The sequence below is a fragment of the Cimex lectularius genome, unplaced genomic scaffold (assembly GCF_000648675.2).
Source record: "Cimex lectularius strain Harlan isolate CLEC.00 unplaced genomic scaffold, Clec_2.1 scaffold104, whole genome shotgun sequence".
NCBI lineage: Eukaryota > Metazoa > Arthropoda > Insecta > Hemiptera > Cimicidae > Cimex > Cimex lectularius.
In genome coordinates this window covers 871,478-889,714 of record NW_019392737.1, presented here as the reverse complement: position 1 = coordinate 889,714, position 18,237 = coordinate 871,478, and the positions used below count along the sequence as shown (strand labels likewise).

The 18,237-nt window shown below is 34.3% G+C and overlaps 4 protein-coding genes across 5 annotated transcripts; 3 read left to right on the top strand and 1 right to left on the bottom strand.

Moving 5' to 3' along the window:
* The first annotated feature begins 1,911 nt into the window (after nt 1–1,911).
* Nucleotides 1,912–3,248, top strand: LOC106665643 (ATP synthase mitochondrial F1 complex assembly factor 2). 2 transcript variants are annotated; one of them, XM_024227007.1, is made up of 6 exons: nt 1,912–2,079; nt 2,141–2,334; nt 2,406–2,516; nt 2,614–2,791; nt 2,892–2,995; nt 3,063–3,248. In XM_024227007.1, the coding sequence occupies exons 1-6, from the start codon at nt 1,977–1,979 to the stop codon at nt 3,204–3,206; spliced, it is 834 nt and encodes a 277-aa protein (XP_024082775.1). In that variant the 5' UTR covers nt 1,912–1,976; the 3' UTR covers nt 3,207–3,248. The 2 variants fall into 2 exon arrangements, with proteins under 2 accessions (XP_024082775.1, XP_024082774.1); XM_024227006.1 differs by having other exon boundaries at nt 2,880–2,995.
* Nucleotides 3,249–5,821: 2,573 nt separating this feature from the next.
* Nucleotides 5,822–10,226, bottom strand: LOC106665642 (H/ACA ribonucleoprotein complex subunit 4). Its single transcript, XM_014392212.2, has 11 exons — nt 10,090–10,226; nt 9,891–10,024; nt 7,735–7,951; nt 7,549–7,664; nt 7,349–7,484; nt 6,887–7,282; nt 6,704–6,822; nt 6,402–6,505; nt 6,263–6,323; nt 6,068–6,196; nt 5,822–6,002 (listed from the first exon to the last, which is right to left on the bottom strand). Exons 1-11 carry the CDS (start codon nt 10,091–10,093, stop codon nt 5,934–5,936), a joined length of 1,485 nt encoding a protein of 494 aa, XP_014247698.1. The 5' UTR covers nt 10,094–10,226; the 3' UTR covers nt 5,822–5,933.
* A 758-nt stretch (nt 10,227–10,984) lies between these two features.
* On the top strand, nt 10,985–18,036 carry LOC106665663 (putative U5 small nuclear ribonucleoprotein 200 kDa helicase). Its single transcript, XM_014392261.1, has 2 exons — nt 10,985–17,892; nt 17,958–18,036. The coding sequence occupies exon 1, from the start codon at nt 11,126–11,128 to the stop codon at nt 17,534–17,536; it is 6,411 nt and encodes a 2,136-aa protein (XP_014247747.1). The 5' UTR covers nt 10,985–11,125; the 3' UTR covers nt 17,537–17,892; nt 17,958–18,036.
* LOC112126132 (M-phase phosphoprotein 6-like) lies at nt 17,795–18,236 on the top strand. Its single transcript, XM_024227011.1, has 3 exons — nt 17,795–17,892; nt 17,958–18,169; nt 18,232–18,236. The coding sequence occupies exons 1-3, from the start codon at nt 17,795–17,797 to the stop codon at nt 18,234–18,236; spliced, it is 315 nt and encodes a 104-aa protein (XP_024082779.1).
* Nucleotide 18,237: the final 1 nt, after the last annotated feature.

Sequence of the window (18,237 nt, the reverse complement as noted above, 5' to 3'; positions counted from 1 at the left end):
ATGTGGTCGCTTACCTTAGTACTCCTGATTGCTTTATACCTAATTACACCGATGTCCCTAACTTCATGGTTCGAGCTTATTTTCTCTATAATTCTTTATTCACCGCTGAAATAGTTGATAGGACAAGCCAGGTTTGCTATTAACAAGCTTGACGCGAATCATTCTAAATCATCATAATCTTTAGCATGACAAGAACCTAGCATTGAAATTCCCTTTTCCCTGAATGTTTCGTGTTGGCAATTGTACATTGTGGAGAGCACGAGGTTTTGGGGCCTTCGTTTTGACTGTCACATAAATTTCCTTATCCATAAACTGACTGCTGCGTATTTTGAACCCAAAGTGGACATTGATTGAGTACCCTCTCAACCGTCAACAGATCACACCTGTAAGATTTGATTCTGTAGCAGTGATGTGGGCCTCTTTGATAAGATTTTCCTACTTCATAACAAAGCTTTGAGAGGGATTCTTAGGCTGATATGTAGAGACAGCTACTCTACATTTAAACAGTTTACTAGTATAATATAATTACAGTTCACATATATTATATCCGAGGAATGATAAATACTGCGACTACCGAACAAAGCTTAAAACTTTTATTCCATATCACGACTGCAGCATCAGGCACAAGGACCACACAACACTTTTTTAGCATTCTAGTTTATATTTATGGCCAAAATTTACAACAAAATATGCGAACTAATCAAATTTAAAAACAAAAGCAAATGCCATAATTTGCTTCTCTAACTATGATGTAACTTCATTTATGAATTTTCCTTTCAAGAACATAGCGCAAAGTTCTAAAATTCCATCCATTCCATTAACTCGCTGGTTTTTCAAAGTTAGGTGCGAGATACTTTACATTAATTATAATCCCACAAGAGTCAATGTTCCAATAAGTGCTCTCTCTGCAACAGGCAGGCTTGAGGAGATTGTTTTCACTTGTTAGCAGAATGCCCAGTTTTAGCGAAATCCAAGTATGGCATATAGGCTTGCCCATGTTAACAAGAGAGCACCTAATCTCTTTAATAAATAATCCCGAGTGCTTAAATTTAATAAAGTCTGTGATGGAAGGCTGGAACTACAGGAAAGAACTAGTTTTTTATTTCAATTATTAAATGTTTATTACATATATAAGAGATACCCTGGTTATTCATATGTGCATAAGTGTATGTAAATATACATAGAAATGTTATTTTATTTTACTTACATAGTTTTTTTTCTCTTTGTTTATTCCTTGAGAACAAATTTTTAGTCCTGTTTTACTTTTTTGTTAAAAATATATAGTCCGACTTGGGCGAATGGTTGATAACCATTGCTGTTATGTGCTTTTTAGTTGTGGGTAATTTTTTCTCTCTCTTTTGTTTATATAATAAAGTTTTATTTTCTTCATTACATGAATTATGTAAATCAATAATTTATAGTTTTTAAGCATTATTTACAAATTTATTTTTTCTTATATAATCTGACGCCTTTATTTAAGATGTAAAATGTTTTCCATCTAAATAAAGATTTTTTGATTTGATTTGATTTCAAATTAACACTTTTACTAACAATGACATATTTTTTCATTCTTGCTATAATTTACATGGTTCACACTGATTTCATGGATTAAAACTGATTATATGAAAGATTTTGTGGTCTAAATTTTGTTATGGCATACTATACAGAAGAATGAACTTTTTTTAAAACTTTATTGTAAAATACTTTAAATTGTAATTAGAAATTTATGTTGAAATTCATTTAGGGTAGCTCTAATACATGTTTTAAATTTTATTACTTGGAACAAAACAAAAAACTAGAACCAATGTCTCAAGGAAGAACCCTCATTGAAATCAAATCGAGTACTATACCCGTTACGTCATTATTGGACGAGAATATTTCAAGGCCAGGCATGGAGGCAGATTTTTTCTTAACATTGGTCTCCGGTGATAACTGTTATCAGTGTAAATATGTGCTAAACGAAATAATAAAGCCCAATGTTTTTCAGACAATTTGCTAGATCAATAAATACTCGAAATAGCTGCTTATTGTCGAAAGCAACAAACACAGATAAATGCTGTGCTTTAAGACCATACTCCAGTGAGTACTTAATCGATTTTTTTTTTAAACTTTCATTTATATTTTCAATTCTTCATGACAGCCAAACCGAAAAGGTTTTACAAATATACTGGCATTCTAAATTCTGATGGACAGTACGAGATAACATTGGACCAAAGGAAGCTTAAGACGCCAAAAGGAAATGTGCTCAAACTGGAAAATGAGCTGCTTGCTATGGCAGTAGCCGCAGAGTGGGATGGGCAGAAAGACAGTATCGAGAGATCAAATATGCACCTGGTTAAAGATAAACTTAAATATTAGTCAAATTATATACAATCTCTTGATTTCATTAATCAAATGTTTTCTAGACATCGCTGTGCAATACTGCTCAGGATAATCCCAATTTTATAACGAAAACAGAAGCTGCTGAAAGTATATTTAGTTTTTTAGAAACTGATACTATCCTGTATCATTCAAACGTAGGTTTTTTCTTTTTTTTAATGCAATATATGTATATATATATACTAATAACTACAAATATGATAAGTATAATTCAACCAAATTTTGCCATTTTAGAATGAAGAAGTTTACGAGATACAAAAAAAAGAATGGTTGCCGGTTATATCATGGTTTAAAGAACGTTATAAGGTTGACATTGCTGGAACGAGAAATTTGGAAGGCCCTCAAATTTCTTCCGAAACTAAAACAGTCCTATTGAATCACATTTTAACTTTCAGTCTGCCTTCACTACATGGTAAACAATTTTATTTGTAAATTATGTACTTAATTATTTCAAATATAAATTACTAAATTACTGTAGCATTTTATCATTTGTCACTTAGGTTTTCTTTTAGCTGTTGAATCATTGAAGTCTCTAATTCTAACACTGTCCTGCATCGACAAAAGATTAACAACAAACCAAGCTGTCCTTCTGTCAAGACTCGAAGAAGAATTTCAAGTATAAACTCTAAATAGATGATCATTAATTTCAGCATTTAATGTGGGTTTTTTTCTGTTTAATTCAGGCAGACCGTTGGGGAAGAGTAGAGTGGTCCCACAATGTCTCACAGTATGACGTACAAGCACGAGTGGCGGCAGCTGTTTTGTTCATTCATTTGAATTCAATGGAGGAAAGTACAAAGTCAAAACTTGTTTCATGCTTTAAATAAAATTGTTATTAGACATTTGAATAATTCACATATTTACATTTACTTGTAGTACTTCGTTTTGTTATCCTCCCATTTATTTACATATATACCTCAAGACTGAACAAATATTAACTCATTGTAGGATCAATAGTATGGACGAACTCATTAAAATGTTTAATACTTTTACATAGTATTGCCAGGTTGTAAGGTTTGCAGTTTTTCTCTTTTAATAAACACACTCGATTCTATAAAAAAATATATGCATATTTTTAAATGTATATATACATATTTATATAGCAATACACATATGGGTCTCTGTGAACCCTTCTAAGAAAAAGAAATCTAACATTTCTTTCAGTTTAACAACATGCACCTTCATGATAGGTGGGTGGCGCGAAGTAAAAGATAATAATTGGCTTGGCGACATATTCAACCACAGGCAGAGATATGCCATACTGTTTTTGGCAGGTGCCATTGCCAGTTGTGTTTCCTTCCTTATGTTTTTTGTCCTATAATTAGAAATCATTTCAAATAAATTTTTGAACATTCAGACAAGGGGTTTACACTCATCGCATAATTGGATGTTAAGCCCATCGGTATTACAGGAAGGAGCTTTGATTTTACTTAAGAAAATAAACTACCTTAATAAGATTTCTTTTGAGCATCTTAGCATCCACGTCTTGACTGGGAACAAGTTTAGAGCTTCAATAAATTTAACCCTGTCCTCTATTTTGTTAAGTAAGGACACAAAGATCTTTTTTATATCTTCTGTAGAAAAGCCACACACTAAAAGTTTAAATGTGCATAACACATTACTAAATTAGTAGTATTGTTTGTGTTTTTTTCAGCATACTTTTAATTAGTTCAATTTTTTCCTTAAGTGTTGATATTTTTGACCTCAAGATATATCGATATTTCAGACAAAAATAAGTTATCTCTCCAAACGAGCACTAAACCACTAACATAATAACCATGTTGCCTGTGCAATGATGTGCATGACATACATTCAACATATCTGATAAAAAGTGGATTTTTTCTTGGTCGTTACTGCATAGTATTTGAAATATGGCAAAATCCTCAGAAGATAGTTTCATCACAGTTTCAAAATGGTGTTGCAATCCTTATTTAATGGTACATTTTGTAAGACACATAATCGCTCCACCAAAGCACCTGGAAAAAAATAGAATCATTAACATGCATAAGTAAAACTAAATATCATACATTGACACATCACAAAATCTTAAGACATCAAAATTTGCTTACAAAAATAATTCTTAAGAATAGTTTTTGATACACTAAAAAAATCATTGTACTTCAATGCACCATTATTTATTACATCACTGTTAAACACTTATTTTTATACATAATTAATTAATGGAATATTCTTTCCAAATCTATGCCCATACAATTTGAATTTTTTCTATTCTTATAAAGCAAAATAGTACAAAAAATACTAGGAAAATCAGTATTTATTCTTGACAGTTGGACACATAAAATTCATTACATATATATGTAAGAGTGAGTACAAAAGCAATAGATAAATAAAGACTGTTTCAAGAGATATTATTTTATATTTTCATTCATGGAAATATAATCCATTATACTTGAATTCCAACAGCTAGATAGTACTGTAGGCAGGTCTAGCTACAGCGTATAACATTTTAATTAATCAATTAAATATTATTTTAATTAACATTCGTTAATTTTCCAGAATTGCAGTATTTTTGTTAAGGATGTTTTGTAACTTATCTTGTATAATCCCTGCATCCCAGAGGATTAAGTAATTTCTGTTTTGCATTGAAAGAAAAAATCCAATCTATTTTACAAAAGTTGAAGTTCCTACTTTCAGCATTTTTTAATGTTTACTAGGTTGCAAATATAAAAGAGGACAGACAGTGATTATTTTTGTGTTTGAAATGAGGCCCATATTTCCACATCCCGACTTCGTCAGAAAGAGTAATTTTTCAGGAAAGGCAAAAACTTCATCCAAAAGTTTTGTTAGTTAATAGTGACCCCTCAAATAAGATGCCAATTATTTCAAGAGAATTCTATTATGTATTGGTTTACGTTTTTGTTATTGTAAAGTGAAATCCAAATCAAATTTTAGGGTCTTGTTTTTTCCTGCCGTGTTTTTATTAATTTTTTCAGTAATCAAAAATTTCAAATTTGCAATATTCAAATTTATACCATCTTCAAATATGCAGAATGAAATTTGAATCATTAAACTATGGATGTATAATTCTTATATCAGATGTACCACCATTCAAAAGTTATAGCAAGCAACATGCCTATACCTGACAAGACCAAACCTGTGTCTTGATTACGAAATAATTTGATTAAATATCAGGTTAAGATTCGTGAAGGTGACAATCAATCTAAAAATTATTTTAAAGTGTTGGAAAATTTGATTAAAATTTTGGGTTTGAGAATAAAATGAAGTGCAAATAAAATTTAAAGTTGTATATTTGTAAATTTTACAGCGACAACATGATAAAATTAAAGATTTTTAACAAATGTACATGACGTTTTGAAAAATATCAAAAACCACACAGTTAAAAATGAAATATGCAATTGTTTTCAATAAAATGATTAAGAGCACAAATTATTTTTATAACTTTATAAAAGAAAATTAATCACTTCTTTAGGGTAATTTATATATAAAAAGGTAAGTAAAAAGTAACAACTAATGATGTGTGCTGCAAAATCATTTTAAAAAACCTAAAATACACAATGTAGTTAAAATTATGTTTAACTCTCTTCTGTGACTTCCATCGACTCTTTGTTTTTCTTCTTTTTCTTCTTCTTCTCACTCTTGACCTAACATAACAAAAGGTACCAATTATTATAAAAAGTATTAAAAATTAATAAAATTGTGGTATTGCCTCTACAAGCGAAGTTTCTTCAACAACTTGCTGCTCCACTTCTTCGCCATGTTTCTTCTTCTTCTTCTTTTTTTTCTCAGAAGATGCTTCTACATCTCTCAAAACCGATGGGCTTTCGGATAACTTCCTCTGAGAAAATGAAAATAAAATAAATACACTGTAAGAACAAGTTAACTTTCAGTGTATCAGTATTACCTTTCGACTGTCAAAATCCTTTTCTTCTTTCACTTCCACCTTCACTCCATTTCCTTCACAGCTGGTAAATAATACAAATATATATTTTAGATAATTACGGAAATAATAATATAATATATTTTTTTAAATAAAATAATACCTTTCTTCAGCTTCTTTTGATAGCCAATCAGCAGGAGTTTTATCATTAGGTCTACCATATTTATCGAGTAGACCTTCCATTATCATTTTTTTCTTCAAAGATGCCTATAAAAAATTTTTGAAATAAAATTTAATAAATCTAATTGGTTTGTTTTTTCATCTGCTTTAAGTTTTTGTAATGTTAGGAGAGTCAAAGTAATAATGATTAAGAAAAATTTGGAATTGACACATGATTCCTCATAAGTTGTATCCATGAAAATGGTCTGGCTAAAAGATCCACACAATAAATGCTGAAAAATTTACCTTTTTCCCTAAGCCCCATTTCCTCGGATAAGTATCTCTGTCCATGATTACTCTTTTGATTTTCGCTACCAAGCCATGATCACAACTTGCAATTGTAGATGTAGTCATTAAGGCAACAGCTATGTAAAAACATCAAGTTAAAATAATGTTAAGTACTTTGTACTAAATAATATATGTATATACCTAGACAAACTGCCTCCCCTTTTGTGGTCATGATGACAATTTCTTCATTCAATTCAATTCCATCCTCAAACTTCAATACACCGGGAAGCATTATTTTGGCACCATAGCAAATGGCATTTACTGCACTGTCTTTCATCACTATTCTTTTAAAATTAGTTAGAAGACATTCAAGCGGCCTTATAACTCTCCGAAGATATGATTCATCCTTGTGGTTATCATATAACCACTGAGCGTCCTGGATATCGTGCATGGTAACCAGACCATTGGCTTCTGAGTGAAAACCTGATTTATTCCTTCTAAGTTCCAACATTTGACCTCCGACACCAAGCAAAAGCCCAATGTGTACACAGTATGTCCTAACATATGTACCAGCTTCACACTTAATCCAAAATATACCTGAAAATCATAGTAAATATGAGTGTCGAGTGTTCATGGGTGTTTCAAGAAAAAACTTATACCAACCCATATTTTTCTCCTTATCAAATTCAAAAAGTTTATAATCATATATATTCCTAACTCTGAGTTGCCTTTTGACTGCTGAAATTAAAGGCGGTCTCTGAAATTGTGCGGCCCTTAATAAGTCCATAGCTTTTAATATCTAAAAAGATAAATTGAAATGTCATGTACAACTCAAAAGAACTGAACCTCAACGACACACATACCTTCTCTTCACTTTCAACAGGACCATGGAGTTTAAATATTCCTATATACTCTTTTCCAGCAGACTGTTGTGATTTAACTAACCTTGTTGCCCTTTCAATACAAACAATCAGGCACCCTTAAAAAAGAAATTACAGTTAGTTGACATAATTTCTTAATTTACTTAGATCGTTAATATAACTTAATACCTGAAGTCTTTGGATCCAAAGTTCCAGAATGACCGGTCTTTTCGACCCTCAATATCCGCTTTATCCAAGCAACAACTTCGTGCGAGCTAGGATTCGACGGCTTGTCTAAATTTATACATCCTGATTTAACATAATCTTGGATATTTCTTTGTAAAGGTGAAGCACCAAATGGAAGTGGTGTAAAATGGTTGGTCTTTGTCTGCAGTTGGCTGTAATTCTAAGGATTAGAAAACAATATTAATACAAATTCATTTTTATCCAGATATTAATTACAAATTTTCCTATTCGATACCTACAATCAAATCATGTTAGGGATATTTTAACTTAACTTTTTATAAATTTAATAATACGATTTGAGTTTACATGGGCTATTATTCCTATTCCTATTCCTAACCAGGGTTTGTACTAAACAGCAGTACCTTGAGTTTGTACTACACATTAAACTGGTACCTTGAGGTAAAAGTTTAATTTGTTCCATTTGTAAAGTCAAGATGCTCAGTCAAAGGAACATATCAAAACTTTGCACACATTCATTTGCCTCGTCGCATAATTACATTTTGGGAAGGATCTGCAGTTTACCATATACAGGTACAAACCGCATATTTTATAATAATGTATTTATAAAGAACAAATATAGTGTGCAACAAAATAAAGCCAAATAGATACAAACATATATAAAGCATAACCTAAATAAACAGATTTAGTGGAGTAGATTAGCTTATACAAATATATAACGAAATACAAATTAATAACAAACTATACTTTACACAAATAAGCTAATAACTGGAAGCAAAAATAAATAAATAAAAAGAGACACAAATGCTTCAGTGGTGGGGTAAAACAGAAACACTGTGAACTGAACAAGCAAGTGAGTAGGAATCTGAGCGACATGGTGGTTGTGATATAACCATAGTAAAAACTCAAGGCAAAATTTTTGTCTTATAGATGGCTCATATATCCACCGTACAGGGTAGTGCATTTTCAAACACAACATAGAAAAAATGCACGGCTTACTTAAATGGACTATCCAAGTGACTTGTAACTAGCCATCCCATAGTCTGTATATGGTAAATTGTCCGTTTTACGTAGACTCAGATTGGAGAAAGACTCATTGGAGCCTGGGACGTACAAAATAGCACGTTTATGCCACGTAGCACTTGAGTTTTATTTTATCCGCCAACAAAACAAAAAACCTCTCACTTGAATATTGTAGAAATAGTCTGTCTGCATTCCATTACCATCTGAACCACCCTGATGCCATTAGCCTCCAGGGCAATTCTGTCTTAAGAAAATGGCAATCTATGTGGATATGAAAGTTGGAGATCAAAGCAGATCATCCTCAGTGTTATATACACATCATAAAGCACTGGTCAAGATGTTATATGTTACCAATCACTCCTTCACATTCAGTTAACATGACAAACCAATTAACATGACCATTACTAGCTCTCAACCAGACTGATCGATCTCATGAGGGACTTCAATAATGATCCATAACACAATAGCTACCTCGTTTATTTCATGAAGAATGAATTCAGTCTCACCTATGTGCTAACCAAGGCAGACACATTGATGTTGAAATTATGCCTTATACCTCTCACTTAAGTGGGAGAAAGGTCCACGAGACCTAACTCTGCGTGTTAAATAAAACGTCTAATCAATCAATCTTACTTTTCATATTACAAATCAATGCTTAACAAAAAAATTTTCGAAAATTAGTCAAAATAAATATACCATTCTTGCCAATTTTCTATTTAATGTTAAAATAAAATTTGGTACACAATGAAGGACTAGTTTTCATTTCAATTCAATACACTAAAAAGCGACTCACTGACATATACCACCGGTGGTGTGCCACAAGACCTTTCTAATAAAGGAGAAAATCCCATTCCCGAGTAATGTGGGAAGTTTGACTGTATTTACTACAGATTTGTTCAAAAATGTAACTTTTCAAATCAATAATTTGATACAACTTCGTGTTTGTAGTCATTGATTATTCAAAAAAGATTATGTCTATAAATAAAAAATAAATTATAATAATCATGGCTGCATTAATGTTTTTTTTTTTTTTTTCTGTCGGCATGAATCAATTGCACAATATTTACCTGTCAGTTTGTTCCATAAATAGTCAAAAAGAGTCAATAAATAATGTTTACCTTCATCAACAAAGGCCAATCCGATGTATGAAGTTCGGGTATTTCACTTGATGGTTTTATGTGAAATTCACCTTCCTCCTGGAATTCGCCTAGGCTTTTCATTTTCTTTTCCTTCTTCTTTCTTACTTCCTCGGCTAAAAAACAAACGTACAAAGACAACGGCGAAGGTCAAATTGATTGATCAAAACAAACAACTCACCCATAGTTGGAAATAAAAACGGTCAACAATACCCACAGAGGTCGAAAACACGTCAACCACGTGTTTAGAAACAGAAGTAAACCGAGTCCTAACCCACAACGAAAAACAAGCAATCAACAAACCGGCGCCCGTACTGTAAACCCCCTCCCCCACACACACACACACACGATTTCAAACTCGATAGTCACCAGTATTAAAAATCAATAAAGAAATAATTAATAATAATTGTTTTACTATAAAATTATAACATTTATGTTTACTCTTTGTTTTATATTTACGAATGATTTTTCTCCATGAGAAGGCTGTGCAAATTGAGCAGTATATTTACACAAACAACCGGCAAAACTGCTAATTCCTATTAAAATAAAAGAACAATTATAAATATGTGTCAGAAATAGCAATTAGTAAATAAATTTAAAATCTGAATGGAAAGCAACCAAAATGTTAAAAGCATATTGTAGAAAAAAACAAGTTGGTTTAATGAATGTTTGTACATATTCTTTAATTTAAAACATTGCAATTGCTAAATGTAAATTAATTAATTCTATAAATAAATTTGAATATAATTATATTTAAAAAATAAAATTTAATTTGATTAATAAACATTCTGCTTTGGTTATCGATGAGAATGTAATCGTACTTTATCGATCATGGGACGAGGCTTGACTACTTAACCTGAACTAAGCTTGGACTGTGTAGTTACGTGCTTTCTTCGTTTAATCTGTTAAAACGAGTTTACGACGTGGGGACATTTGTTTTCAGCAACGGTGAAAAACGACTTGTGTCTGGGTGTTTTTCTCTTTTAAATTCTACTTTGGAGTTTTATTTAACGATGGCGAAAGATAAGAAAGGGAAAATAAAACTGTCGAAAAGTGTGTTAGAAATGAAGGTAACTTATTAAGTTAAAACTCTTTATTATTAGGTTTAAAAATAGTTTGATCTTCGTGTGGATATTTGTCGACGCGGCCAAATTTTACAGTTGGACTTGTTATTTGTATATTGCGTTGGGAACGTTTGTCGAACGTAACCACGCAACATGGCGGATGCGGCGGCAAGACAGCTTCAGTACGAGTACAAGGCGAACTCCAATCTCGTACTCCAGGCTGATGTTCGTCTTATCGAAAGGAGGAGCCGGGATGAAGCGACGGGGGAAGTCATGTCCCTGGTCGGAAAATTGGACGGGACTAAAATGGGCGATAAATTCGAAAGGAACAAGCCAATAAAAGCCGAAGAGAGAAAGGTGAAAAGGCAGAAGAGGGATGAAGCCCAGTATGATTTTGCCAGGATGAAAGGATGTACGCTTCTCTCTGAAAGCGCTGATGATATGGTCGGTGTTGTTTATCGCCCGAAGACCCAAGAGACCCGGCAGACCTACGAAGTGTTGCTCAGTTTCATCCAAGAGGCGTTGGGGGATCAACCGAGAGACATATTATGCGGTGCTGCAGACGAGGTTTTGTTCGTGTTGAAGAATGACAGATTAAAGGACAAAGAGAAAAAGGTCGAAACTGAAACCCTTCTCGGCAGTCTGGCCGAAGAAAGGTTCGCCCTTTTGCTCAATCTCTGCAAGAAGATCACGGATTTCGGCGCTGACGATAAGACTCATGCCGTAGTTGATGAAAACATCGATGAAGCTTACGGCATCAACGTTCAGTTTGAGGAGAGCGAGGAAGAAGACGGTGAAGACATGTACGGCGAAGTGAGAGAAGGCGAGGGCCTTGATCAGACCGAAGAAGGAGAAGATGCCAAACACAACACAGCCATACATGCTGAGAATCTAATAGGAAATGCTGAAGAAGCAACCAAGAAGGAAAAAGTGCTTCATCCTTTAGACATAGATGCCTACTGGTTACAAAGAAGACTTTCCAAATTTTACTCAGATGCTATGACATCACAAGCTAGAGCTGCTGAAGTTTTGTCCATCCTGAAAGAAACAGCGGATGATAGAGAATGTGAAAACCAACTCGTCCTACTGCTCGGATACGAATGTTTTGAATTCATAAAAGTCATAAAAAAATACAGGCATACAATTTTATATTGTACACTTCTAGCTTCATCTCAAAATGAAGCTGAAAAGACAAAAATTCGTAACACGATGAATAATTCTCCAGTCTTGGCTAAAATCCTTAGACAACTGGATGTCGGTAGAGCAGACGAAAATGGAGAGAACGAAGTGACGAGAGTATCTCGTAAAAAAGATATAATTAACATTACTTCTTCTTTAGAGAGTAGCATTTTGGGCAATCGAGACGTTCTGGATTTAGAAGATCTGGTCTTCTCTCAAGGATCACATTTCATGTCCAACAAGAGGTGTCAACTTCCTGATGGATCGTTTAGAAAACAGAGGAAAGGATATGAAGAAGTACACGTACCTGCATTAAAGCCCAAACCGTATGATCCTGGCGAAGATCTTGTCCCTATTGAAAAACTGCCGCATTATGTTCAGCCGAGTTTCGAAGAATTTCGAACGCTCAACAGAATTCAGAGTAGACTTTATAAAGCTTGCTTAGAGAGCGATGAAAACATGTTGCTTTGCGCACCTACAGGTGCAGGTAAAACTAATGTTGCCCTTTTGTGTATGCTGAGAGAAATTGGAAAACACATAAATGAAGATGGTACTATAAATGTAGATGAATTTAAGATAATTTATGTTGCCCCGATGCGATCTTTGGTACAAGAAATGGTGGGCAGTTTTGGAAAACGGTTGAGCTGCTACAATTTGACAGTGTCTGAGTTGACAGGTGATCATCAGTTGTCACGAGAACAAATACAAGCGACTCAAGTAATTGTTTGCACTCCAGAAAAATGGGATATCATTATGCGAAAGGGAGGAGAAAAAAGTTTTACCCAGTTTGTAAAACTTGTCATTATTGATGAAATTCATTTATTACACGATGAAAGAGGACCTGTTATTGAGGCTTTGGTTGCAAGGACCATACGTAACATTGAATCTACTCAGGATGATGTTAGAATTGTAGGGCTTAGTGCTACTCTTCCGAATTACCATGATGTTGCGACATTCTTGAGAGTTCAGCCAAAAACAGGACTGTTCTATTTTGACAATAGCTACCGCCCTGTGCCCCTCGAACAACAATACATTGGTATTACAGAAAAAAAAGCATTGAAAAGATTCCAAATAATGAATGAAGTCGTATATGAAAAAGTGATGGAACACGCTGGAAGGAATCAAGTTCTGATTTTCGTCCATTCCCGAAAAGAGACTGGTAAAACCGCAAGGGCCATTAGGGATTTGTGCCTTGATAAAGATTCTTTAGGCCAATTTTTAAGGGAAGGCTCCGCCTCAATGGAAGTTCTGAGAACTGAAGCTGAGCAAGTTAAAAACACCGAATTGAAAGATTTGCTTCCATATGGATTTGCCATCCATCATGCTGGTATGACACGTGTTGACAGGACTTTAGTAGAAGATTTGTTCGCCGATAGGCATATTCAAGTATTGGTGTCTACCGCCACTTTAGCATGGGGTGTAAATTTACCAGCCCATACTGTAATTATTAAAGGCACCCAGGTTTACAACGCTGAAAAAGGAAGATGGGTCGAATTGAGTGCTCTTGATGTACTTCAAATGTTAGGTAGAGCTGGTCGACCTCAGTATGATAGCAAGGGTGAAGGTATTCTACTTACAAATCACAGTGAACTTCAGTACTATTTATCTTTACTAAATCAACAACTGCCTATAGAGTCTCAACTAATTTCCAAACTTCCTGATATGCTCAATGCAGAAATTGTTTTAGGAACAGTTCAAAATATGCAAGATGCGATCAAATGGTTAGGCTATACGTATTTATATATTAGAATGTTAAGGGCACCGTCACTTTACGGTATTTCACCAGATAAAATGGCTCAAGACAAATTGTTGGAACAGCACAGAGCTGATCTCATTCACACGGCTGCTATACATTTGGAAAAAAGCGGTCTTCTAAAGTATGAAAGAAGAAGTGGTCATTTCCAAGTTACAGAATTAGGAAGGATCGCTAGTCATTACTATTGTACCTTTGATACTATATCGACATACAATCAACTTCTGAAACCTACTATTAGTGAAATAGAGCTATTTAGAGTGTTTTCACTATCTGGCGAATTTAAAAATATCACAGTGCGTGAAGAAGAAAAACTAGAACTCCAAAAACTCATGGAAAGAGTTCCGATTCCGATAAAAGAAGGAATGGAAGAGCCTTCAGCAAAGGTGAACGTTTTGCTTCAAGCTTACATTTCTCAACTCAAATTAGAAGGATTTGCTTTGATGTCTGACATGGTTTATGTCACTCAGTCTGCCGCTCGTCTTATTCGTGCCATCTTTGAAATTGTCCTTTACCGTGGGTGGGCTCAGTTAGCAGAAAAAGCATTATCTTTGAGCAAAATGGTTGATAGGAGGATGTGGCAATCTATGTCTCCTCTGCGCCAGTTCAAAAAGCTTCCTGAAGAAGTCCTAAAAAAGATTGAAAAAAAGAGCATACCTTGGGAACGGCTTTTCGATTTAGGCCCCAATGAAATTGGAGAGTTAATAAGAATACCGAAATTGGGGAAAACCATTCACAGATATATTCATCAGTTTCCTAAATTTGAACTTTCAACACACATTCAACCTGTCACCAGATCGACATTGAAAGTGGAATTGATTATATCTCCAGATTTCCAGTGGGACAATAAACTCCATGGATCTTCAGAAGGTTTCTGGATTATGGTAGAAGATGTTGACTCGGAAGTTATTTTACACCATGAATATTTCCTATTAAAATCCAAATATGCAAAAGATGAGCATGTGATCAAGTTTTTTGTTCCCCTCTTTGAACCGGTACCGCCGCAATATTTTCTCCGAGTCATTTCTGATAGATGGATTGGAGCTGAAGCTCAGCTTCCAGTATCATTTCGCCACTTGATTCTACCAGAAAAAAATCCTCCAGCTACTGAACTGTTGGATCTTCAACCTCTTCCAGTATCGGCTCTCAGGAATAACAGTTTTGAAGCTTTGTATTCAGATAAATTTAATCAATTCAATCCGATTCAAACTCAAGTTTTTAATGCTGTGTACAACAGTGATGATAATATATTTGTCGGTGCACCAAATGGCTCTGGCAAGACTGTTATTGCTGAATTTGCAATATTACGTATGCTCAGTCAGGATCCTGAAGCAAGATGTTTATATGTCGTTGCAAAAGAATCATTAGCACAGATTGTCTACTCAGAATGGCATCATAAATTAAGCCCGTTGTTTGGTAATAAAGTTGTTTTATTAACAGGAGAAACTGCAACGGATTTGAAATTATTGTCAAAGGGGATTGTTGTTATTTCTTCAGCAGAAAAATGGGATGTTTTATCCAGACGATGGAAACAGAGAAAAAATGTACAAAATATTCAACTTTTTATTGTTGACGACTTACAGTTGCTTGGCAGTACGGATGGCCCAGTCCTAGAAATAGTATGTTCAAGAATGAGATACATATCTTCTCAAATAGAGAGGCCTTTGAGAATTATTGCTCTTTCTTCACCCTTGGTTGATGCAAGAGATGTAGCACAATGGTTGGGATGTAACAGCAACTGCACATTTAATTTTCATCCTAGTGTTAGGCCGGTGCCATTAGAACTTCACGTTCAAGGTTTTAGCATTACTCATAATTCTTCAAGATTAATTGCTATGAGCAAACCCGTTTATAATGCCATTTTGAGGCACAGTGCTCGCAAGCCTGTTATAATTTTTGTTCCATCAAGGAGACAAGCTCGTCTCACAGCAATCGATCTTCTAACATACACTGCTGCTGAAGGGAACCCTTCAAAATTTTTCCATGCCGACCAAGAAGATATAGTACCATTCTTAGAAAGGATGTCAGACAAGGCTTTAAAAGAAACTCTTCCACAGGGTATTGCTTACATGCATGAAGGACTGAGTTTAAATGATAGAAGACTGGTTGAACAACTTTTTGATTCTGGTGCGATTCAAATTGCAGTCGTAACAAGAAGTTTATGTTTTTCTTTAAACATCAACGCTTACCTTGTCATTGTAATGGATACTCAGTTCTACAATGGAAGAATCCATGTTTATGAAGACTACCCAATAACGGAAGTAATACAGATGGTCGGTAGAGCTAATCGACCTCTAGACGATGATGATGCTAAATGTGTTGTTCTATGTCAAAATTCAAAAAAAGATTTTTTTAAGAAATTTTTAAGTGAACCTTTACCAATTGAAAGTCATTTGGATCACAAACTTCATGACCATTTCAATGCTGAAATTGTTACCAAAACTATTGAAAATAAACAAGATGCCGTAGATTATTTGACTTGGACCTTATTATACAGGCGTCTCACACAAAATCCAAACTATTACAATCTTCAAGGAGTAACACACAGACATCTGTCTGATCATTTATCAGAACTAGTTGAAAACACTCTGACAGATTTAGAGCAATCTAAGTGCATCACTATAGATGATGATATTGACACGAATCCCCTTAATCTCGGTATGATCGCTGCTTATTATTACATAAACTATACAACAATTGAATTATTTGCCCTTTCACTATCCAGTAAAACAAAAATTAGAGGTTTGATTGACATCATTTCTTCAGCGGCTGAATATGATGATATTCCTGTAAGGCAAAATGAGGAATCAATATTAGAACCACTTTCAGCCAAGCTTCCTTATAAAGTTTCAGCTGGTTCGAAGTTCAATGATCCTCATGTCAAAACTAATCTTCTGCTACAAGCACATTTATCGAGGCTAAATCTAGGCCCAGAACTGCAAGGAGACACAGAACAGATCTTAGGAAAATCTATCCGTCTTATGCAAGCTTGTGTGGATGTATTAAGTTCAAACGGTTGGCTAGCGCCTGCTGTAGCAGCTATGGAATTGGCACAAATGCTTACCCAGGCCATGTGGAGTAAAGAGTCATACCTTCGACAGTTACCTCATTTCACACCAGAAATAATAAAAACCTGCCAGGAAAAGAATGTGGAGACAGTTTTTGATTTGATGGAGCTCGATGATGATGACAGAGTCAAACTATTACAACTCACAAATGCCCAGATGGTAGATGTCGCCAAATTTTGTAACCGCTATCCCAATATCGAGCTCACATATGAAGTTCAAAATAAAGACAAAATCAAATCAGGAAATATTGTTAACATCCATGTCAGTTTAGAGCGAGAAGATGAAGTGACAGGACCTGTGATCGCACCGTTCTTCCCTCATAAGAGAGAAGAAGGCTGGTGGGTTGTAATAGGAGATCCAAAAGCAAATTCCTTGCTATCCATTAAGCGACTCACATTGCAACAAAAGGCGAGGATAAAATTGGACTTTGTCGCCCCAGGGCCTGGCCACCATTCATATACCCTTTATTTCATGAGTGATGCTTATTTGGGCTGTGACCAAGAGTACAAGTTCAACATCGACGTAACTGAATACGATGGTTCAGGGGAAAGTGATTCAGATTAAAAATTACCTTCAAGAACTTCATCTATTTTTCTTTTCTTTTTGTGTAGGTGTAATTAGCATAGGAAAGTAATAAGTTTGTATTCTGATAAGAAATCATTTTGTACAATTTTGTAAATATAAAACCTGATTTTAAAAAGTTGTTCTTTGTACATCTTAAAAATAAAATATAAATAATCAGACACATCTAACAAAAAGTATTACCTTATTACATTTTGCCTTGAGTTGGACATTAGACATTCTGTTGTTATTTAACAGTTCATGCAAAGGAGCAAACTGAAAGCAATTGCTGAACAAGAAGCTGAAGAAGGTGAAGCCATGTATGGCAAAAATATTACTGCAGAAATGAAAAATGTCGTGTAAGTAATTTTAATTTTATGTAACAAAGATTTTGCAGTAATAAATATTTTTCTTTCTTTTTCAGCGATAAATATATCGTAGAACCTAGCTATGTCCCAATAAAGAAATTAATCGTTGGACGAGTCTCATATGGAGGAATGAATCCAGAAGTGGAAAAGCTCATGACACATAAAATAACAGGAAAGAAAAACATGGAAATATCAAGGCAAATGGATAAGGACATCAGTGATTTGGAAATGGCTGCACATTTCAAAAGCAATCTCGCCAACACTATGGGTAAAAAGTTTGTTGGTGCAAAAGTTACAAAACGACAGTTAAAGAAAATGAAGTTTAAAAAGCCTAAT

Coding starts and splice junctions, on each gene's coding strand:
- LOC106665643 (XM_024227006.1), top strand. CDS start 1,977: ATGTTTTTCAGACAATTTGCTAGATCAATAAATACTCGAAATAGCTGC. Junction 2,517..2,613: donor CTATCCTGTATCATTCAAAC/GTAGGTTTTTTC, acceptor TTGCCATTTTAG/AATGAAGAAGTTTACGAGAT. Junction 2,996..3,062: donor GACTCGAAGAAGAATTTCAA/GTATAAACTCTA, acceptor TGTTTAATTCAG/GCAGACCGTTGGGGAAGAGT.
- LOC106665642 (XM_014392212.2), bottom strand. Junction 6,324..6,401: donor TCAAAAGAAGCTGAAGAAAG/GTATTATTTTAT, acceptor ATTATTTACCAG/CTGTGAAGGAAATGGAGTGA. Junction 6,197..6,262: donor AGGATTTTGACAGTCGAAAG/GTAATACTGATA, acceptor TCATTTTCTCAG/AGGAAGTTATCCGAAAGCCC.
- LOC112126132 (XM_024227011.1), top strand. CDS start 17,795: ATGCAAAGGAGCAAACTGAAAGCAATTGCTGAACAAGAAGCTGAAGAA. Junction 17,893..17,957: donor GCAGAAATGAAAAATGTCGT/GTAAGTAATTTT, acceptor TTTCTTTTTCAG/CGATAAATATATCGTAGAAC.
- LOC106665663 (XM_014392261.1), top strand. CDS start 11,126: ATGGCGGATGCGGCGGCAAGACAGCTTCAGTACGAGTACAAGGCGAAC.